Raw genomic sequence first — 7,568 nt, 5'->3', positions numbered from 1 at the left:
GATGGAAATTTAACATTAGCCATAATTATGAACAATAGGTATGATTAATAAAAGCTGTAAACATACTAATTCATGTACAGGACTGCATAAAAGAAAGACTTTTTTTTTTTTTAGATTATTAAGGAGCAGTTTGCCCAAAGTGTGTTCACAGCTCGGCTGGAATTTACATTAAAACCACATTAATCCAGAGTGCATCGTGGATATTGTGTATTTTGCTGTCGTCTAGCGGATAATTATTGTTTGTTTATTTCTTTATGCTGTTTTTAAAACGTTTCAACATCAAATTCTCAAACAATTCACAGTTTATCCTCCTCAATAGGCCGCTGCTACATCTTCGGTCTACAATAAGTGCTGGGGTTTACGTGAAGCATTTGAAAGCAGCATTTCACCCAGCGACGGCCCTTTGTTTTGTGAGGCGTCTTTATCCGCCGCCGGTGGCGCTGTTTCGGACACTGAAAGTCTTCCTTCCGACGGGAACAAACCAAACCATAGGGGAGAGACGCAGTACAGCCGACTGGAGGTGGAGTTTAAAGGTGGGGAGGGAGAAGAAAGGGGAGGAAAACGGGGAAAGGCAGATACAACAGAGACGGGGGGAGGACAGTGGATGATTTACGCTTAAAAAGTTGCTTTACAACAGATTTAAGAGTTGCGGCGAAGAGGAATAAAACAAGATGATAACGCCCTACTTCCTAGAGAATTTCTGGGTAGGTGGTGTCTCTTTATTCACGGTGTTTACACCGGTGCTATTCCTTATTATTCTCTTACGGTGTTCCCTCCCTATCATGTTCATGTCAGCCTGAAACCAAGTGCTATTCACGTTGCAGAGCTAGTCGCCTGATTATTCGGCTCGCTCCTGGTAAAGCGGCGGTGTCCGGTGCTGCCAGGCCGACCGGTCAGCAGCTCCCCCGCCGTCGTTAATTTTCTTCGGCGATTATTATTTTGCCACCCCGGGATTTGGGCCTCGGTGAACCCATCTAACTTGAAACCTCCAAGAGTCCAACCCTCGGCTCCCGCTAATTGGCCATCTCGGGCTTGCTTGGAATGTTGATGGTCAGTTCCATGAATGTTATTGGACGCCTCGCCTGTCAGTCACAGCCATTGGCCGTACGCGTCATTTTCTTCCGTAACAAAGTTTCAGTGAGAGGCCAGATGTTGAGTGAGCTGGAGAACAGCTTTAAAAACACGAATCCGACTTCGCACAGTGTTGGACATTCAGCTCATATTTTTGATATAGCTGTTGCTGTTGTGAGTCTGTTAGCATTACAGTGTGTAGGCTTGTTGTCTATTTGCTCCCTAAAGGTCATTTCTGTCCCGATAATGATTTGACGTGGCTATGTTATGGCAGGTTGAAAAGTAAAAGTAAAAATTTCACTCCCAATTTTGCCCTCACAAACCTGTCTGTCTTTGGCCTGTCTCTTATTGTGATTGTATTTTTCCAAAACACTACAGCCATGAAGACAATGTTATCCACAGTGAAAACAACTCAGGCCATAACTTCATTAGGTGTGCTGCTCTAACCTGAGGTCATGTATGGCTCTGTAACCAATGCGGAAAGTGTGGGTTAGGTTTTGTCATTTCAGTCATATTGAGTAATATCCGATCTGTAGTTCACGCTGGAGTCTTTCTGGTTATTCAGTTTTCTTCACTTTCACACCAAGGGGTTTTGGTCAATAGCAATAGGTAAATTGGATGACTGAATATGAGAGATACATGCTAATAAATGTGTTATTGCTCTGCTCTGTTATTTTTCTATGATCAAGTGTACTCACAGCCTTGGAAATGTGGTGCTTCATGATGCCAAAACACATATCCTTGTCGGTCAGAAATAACTTCCATTCATGAAGTACCTCTGTCTTCACCAAGGTGGGAAAATACAGCCCTAGTTTTCAGCCTGAGCTGTTCTGCTTACAAAGCTGATAAACTTAGTCACGGAATGAAAACTAAATTAAGCGAAGCATTCAAAGTAATTAGAAAGTACAGTGCTGTCAATCTGTAAAGCCTTTTTGCTAAAGGGGACTTCATCATTAGCTAGATGGAAAAGAGGAGAGCTTAGATGCCCCTGATTCTTCAATCTGCCCTTTGTGCCCTGCAGTGGGCCACAAGAGAATCCAGTGATGGCAAAGATCAGCTGTGCGTTTAACATGCAGGACACACACACACACACACACGACACGCTTGGCATTAGGAGATGCATCCATTTCCCTTTGACTTGACTACAAATCATTACCACAAGCAGACACACACACAGAGAGACACACCATTAGGCTCAGATTTGAAAAGTTTTTCAATCAGTTTTACTTTTGCACAGCACGCAAGAGTACACACCGCTCTCCACCCTGTCCTCTTTTGCTCTGTAATCATTGTAGAGTCATTTTTGTTGATTCTTTTCCTTGTATGTAATCTTGGCTTGAATCTCTGATGCAGACAATTTCTCTCCTCAGCTGAATAAACAAGTTCTTTTGGAATTAGGAGCCAGACATGGTTCGGCCATGTTGTTTTTCTGCCTATGTTGCAGCACTTGATTGGTCACTAGATGCAACATTTCCGCTCACTAGATTTACTTGCAAATTTCATTTCCCTTTTTTCCTCTGGGTTAAATGTGCACGAGTAGGTTAGCTCACTATGGATGAAAGCTTTCATAGCTAAAGTGCACCACGTGTCACTGTCCCCACTTGTGCTGAATTGTCTCAGTCAGCGGATTAGTATGGCAAGCAGGTCGTAGAACCAGAAGCTAATGCTCTAGTATGAGCCCTGTGTCTGTGATGAGCCTATGTGTAATGTGGAGTCTGTTTGCCTCCAGCCTGTCATGGGAAAATAAGATGGCAGTGTGATAAGCAAACAGTGCTGATAGAGCCAACAGCCCCGGGATGGCCTTCTTCTCCCTGGTGTCTGTATTATGTGTGTGGTCTGGTAGGTTCTCACACGGCTCACTGTGCAAGTGTATGGTCAGACATGTCGCAATAAGACTGAAGTAAGAAGAAGAGATGGTCGGTATTCTATGATGACGCATTTCCTTCCAGTTGGGCCCCTGTCGTCAGCTGAGAATCAAATGCACAAACAAAGCAGCTACCATATTGCTTTCCATCTTTGTGTCCAGAGGAAGGTCCTGCTGAGTTTGAGCCATGAGAGCCGGTGGAACTTCTATAGTGTTTCCAGAGGGTGAAAAGATTTTGGTCAACATTGACTTTTGACTTTGCTTGAGACTGAAATCCCGTCTCATGTTGGTTTGTTTGTTGTCGTTTCCTTTTGCTACTTGATTTCCAGCTCTGACGAACTGGTTTGGAGGTGGTTAAATGACCCGTAAGCTGTGATACACGAACCTGTTCTAGTACAACTTGATATCACATCCCTCATTGTCAGTGGTGGTCAATCTCTTGTACATTTATGTTTTCAGCACAAACAAAACCCAGCCTGTGTGTATAATCACTACATGCTACATACACTGCTTGTTTTGCTGTTGGACTGATGAGTTGCGACAGCTCAGTGCACCGCTCCCAGACCTCGGTGGTCACATGACCCAGGGCAGACACTCTGATGTCATCCTGCTGTCTACCCGCTCAGAGCTCTGGGGTCTACAGGCCACACCAGGCCTGGAGAGAGGGGAGTCTTGTTTAGATATTCTCCAAATTCCTCAGTGAAAGTGTCTCTTTACTGCTCTCACCTGGACATGTGTTATGTCAGCTGGCACACTCCTAATCCTTCTCAAAATTTTTCTTGGTTTACTCAGTTGCTAGTGGAAATTATGGAGCAAAACTTTAACTTCCCAAAAACACACTTAGCAAACATATGACATATTTTGCACCATTATGTGATGAATGCATAATGTGTGCACTACCGCAGGGACTTAAACAGCCATGACAGAGTAGTTCTTGTTAGTTAATGGTAACAGGTTTGTTTTTGAAGAAATCCCACTTTGCAGCCTGCATACTAATGTGTTTTAACACCAGTGTAGCTCTTTACGCTGTTATGAAGCATATGTAATTATTTTTTCTGCTTGCTCGACACACATATTTACCGACTGCTATTTAGAGTAATTTCTTACACTCGTGCAGTGAAGAAAAGGAAAACATATTGTTACTTGGGCCATCACGATATCAGATTTTCACCACGTGATAATCGTGGCCAAACAATAGCAATATTTATAGCAATACTTCAAGAAAGTTTGAAATAATGATAATAATATTGCTACATATCAGTCAAATTATTCTTTAACTTTGTTTATTGTGTGTTTTGTCTCTTTTTTGGCAAATGAATTAGACTCAAATACGAGTCTAGGGAGGTGGAGAGAGACTCTGTAACTATAGCTGTACAAAAGTGAATGAAAAGAACAATTACACTTAATGGATAGTGAAAAGGCAACCAGATGCAGTGATAAACAAAAGATCCACAGGGCCTAACATCTGCCACCATGATATTATCATGTGTGTATTATTACCACAATTAATTAAATATCACAGTTATCATCATCAACCCTGTTTGGAAATGAGTGTTGTTTTTACACATACTCTCACTTTAAATAGATGCAGATCATTTTGTACCTCTCTGTGTAATACAGAATAGTTCAACAGATTCACAAACTACATTTCTGAAAATGATTCATGAAGTTTAATCAACACCTCTTTGGAGCAGTTTCCACAAAAACTGAACATTATAACCTAGGACTTAATAAAAGACTGTTGTATTACACACAGTAGTTTTAACCACATGCACCTAATAATCTGACAGCAGAGTGTTTACCAGTGTCCTGAACTTAGCAGGAGTTTTAAGTGACTCTCAGGCTTGGTTCATCTTAGTTATCCATTGTTGTTAGATGCAGTGTAACACTGAATTAACCAGGACTCTTTCCATGTCATGGGTTGCATTACTGCCTGTCAGGCAATAAACACTTGATTCCCCACACACAGGATATTGAAACTGGTATTGTACTCTACAGAGAAAGAGAGTGGATTCCTGTCCTGCTCTGCCTGGCAGATGTTACATGATAAACTGCAGTGCTGTGGTTTTGTTTATCTGTCTTTTAAGGTGGTATTTCAGATTAAGGGTGTCAGCAATGTTAACAGTTTTACTGTGTAATTACATTGATGTTGTTGTTGTGTGTGAAAACTCAATATATCTTGTGCAGACCGTATGTGGTATGTTTTCCAGTCATGGCTCTATAACCCGTGGATTGAACAGAGCCATTTAATTATACCACTGCCTGTGTCTCATTCTCTGCTCATTAAAGTGTCTTATTGACACAGGAAACTGTGGCCTGATGAGAAAGTTATGTGATCTATATATATATAATACATATCCTGATATAAGGCTAGATAGAGTTTCCTCCACTCCAACTGACAGTTATTTCTGTTTGTGATTAATCTGTTGGTTATTTTCTTGAGTTCCTGTGGTTTACTATCACATAAGTCAAAGAAAAGCTGCAAGTCCTCCTTCCTATTTGAGAGGGTATGTCTTAAAAAATGACTGAAAATGAATTAAAAAATGTTTAATTGATTATCCAGATGGTTGTTTCTGTTGCTTTAAAGCCAAACTGTTAGTGTTGTGTGTGTTTTTGTGGTCTTAAAGCCTGATTTACAGTGAGGGGATTTTAAAAAAATCCTTTTCTTCTCATTTTATCAGACAATAAACAGTCCACTCCAAATTTAGATTCAGTTTTCTATTAACTCAGTCAAATTAAAACAACTACCCTGACATGTTAACGACACAGGAGGAGTTATTAGAAATGAAAGGGTTAAATTATCTTCAGGAAACAGGTGGCAGAATCAAGAGTCAAAGCTGTTTCACTCATGTTGTATAACTTAAGTTATAAGTTCCTTGAACCCTCAGCAGTTCTCAGTCAGTGTACAAGGACCTGAGTAGTATCATAGTAGCTTCTTTTTTTCCTCCAGGAAAAGAACAGGCTGGTTTCAGTCTAAATAACTACTCTATAACCTGAAGCTAGAGTTTATTGCTGTATATTAAATTCTGCATTTAATAGTAAGTGAGGTTGCTGCTTTTTCCGTCTAAGCTCGCCATCTAACTGCTCATGAGCAGGACCACTCTTCCCAGCAGGAGCTTTGGTGCCGATCAACCATGACGTCAGATTGTCTAGTTGCTGGGCTGTTACCTACATTTTTTTTTTTTTCAGCCCCCATCACAGCCATAGTGCAGCGTGTCACAGCCAGTATTTAAGTTCATATTGGGATCTGTTTCTGTGAGCATAGACTGGATATTGGGCTGCTCGCCCTGTTCACTTGCTCCCTTTTTTATGAACTCCAGCAGGCTGCGGGAAGCCGTCTCAGCAGCACACTGTGCTATTGCTCAAGCTAACCCTGATTGACATGTGTGCTAACCTCTCAGGATGTTGTCCTCCCTCTGGGGTGGGGCAGAGGGTTAAAAACCTCTCCATCTAAATCCGAGCATAATGAGTGCTTCTGAATTTCACAATGTGTGGTTGGAATATTAAACACCCAGAACGAGGGTTTTCATCAATGAGTCTCCAGATCACGACGTTGAGAAACTGGTATCACTTCTCCCTGCCACTGTCCACATAGTTGCACAGCCCTAATTTAGCTATTAGACTAATTAAAGATTTATAGTTAACTTATAAATCACATATTCCAGGTTTGTTTAAAGTGACGTCTTTCCATCCTTGGCTCCTGCTCCGTAGGATTTTTTTTTTTTTTTTTGTTCAGAATCAACTCCAGTATTGTAACCTGGTGAAAAGTCAAAAACGCCCTGAGCTGTTTCCTGTGTTTGTTTTTATTTTTCTTTGTATTCATTGATAACACAATCCTCGTGAGTGTAGTTGTTGTGCAGAATGGACTTTCTTCCTGTTGCTGTTCTGCTCCGTCTGGAGACGTGTGTTTTCACTCACTTTCGTCACTTCCCTGTTTTGTAGATCGATTGGCCAGTTTCAATGTTTCCCTCGCGCTGTGTTTCTTATAGTTCAGGCAGCATAGTGCAAGTGTAATGCAAGCTTAAGGTGTTATGGTCTGTGTCTCACCTTCCTGTCTTGACAGCTAATGCATGCAGTGATTTGCATGTCAAGCTGTTTGCTGCAGGGTAACAATTGAATGTGTACTTTTTTCTTTTCTCTAAACGGTTGATGTAACAGGAAACACATCTCAGTGGTCTGCTCACTGGGGTAAAATGTAGGCCAGTGAGCTGTGGCCTAGAGAATGATGCTTTTCTTTTAATGTCTATTTGCTCTGTAAATACAGTCCTGTTGGTGCCAGCTCTGACTTTCACTTTGACACAAACTTCATGACCTTATGTGTTTGTCAGTGTGGAAAAACAAGGCTAAAACTGCGCTGATGCTGCAGCCTGTGCACCAAACTGCTGACGGTGGATCGCTCCAGGAATCAGGAAATATCTGTGACAGTCTTGAGTTGAGGTGAAACAATGTTCCCGCACAGAATCAGACAAGAATGAGGATGAACTTTGGTGGACGGAGACGTTATCATATCAACTTCAGGTTTAGTGAAAGGATGAGTTTCCTTATTTGTCTTCATTTGACACTTTTCGGTAGAGGCATCAGTCCTCTAGATAATGATTAGCAAAATGTATGATGTTTTTATCATTTGCCTAAC

General features: G+C 41.4%; 1 protein-coding gene across 9 annotated transcripts in view; it reads left to right on the top strand.

Annotated features, from left to right (window-relative positions):
• The first annotated feature begins 497 nt into the window (after positions 1 to 497).
• fcho2 (FCH and mu domain containing endocytic adaptor 2) overlaps positions 498 to 7,568 on the top strand; it is a 41,297-nt gene continuing 34,226 nt past the window's right edge. For 2 of the 9 annotated variants that reach the window (XM_071465580.1, XM_071465579.1), the window contains exon 1: positions 499 to 704. In XM_071465580.1, the coding sequence (XP_071321681.1) occupies positions 672 to 704 (33 nt within the window). In that variant the 5' untranslated portion in view covers positions 499 to 671. Of the gene's footprint in view, positions 705 to 7,568 lie in introns of all 9 variants that reach the window. The other 7 variants (XM_071465584.1, XM_071465583.1, XM_071465576.1 and 4 more) reach the window with 6 other exon arrangements.

The sequence above is a fragment of the Trachinotus anak genome, unplaced genomic scaffold, assembly GCF_046630095.1.
Source record: "Trachinotus anak isolate AG129_WGS33_773 ecotype Australia unplaced genomic scaffold, CSIRO_AGI_Tana_v1 ptg000028l, whole genome shotgun sequence".
NCBI lineage: Eukaryota > Metazoa > Chordata > Actinopteri > Carangiformes > Carangidae > Trachinotus > Trachinotus anak.
This window is presented reverse-complemented; position numbering and strand designations above follow the sequence as displayed.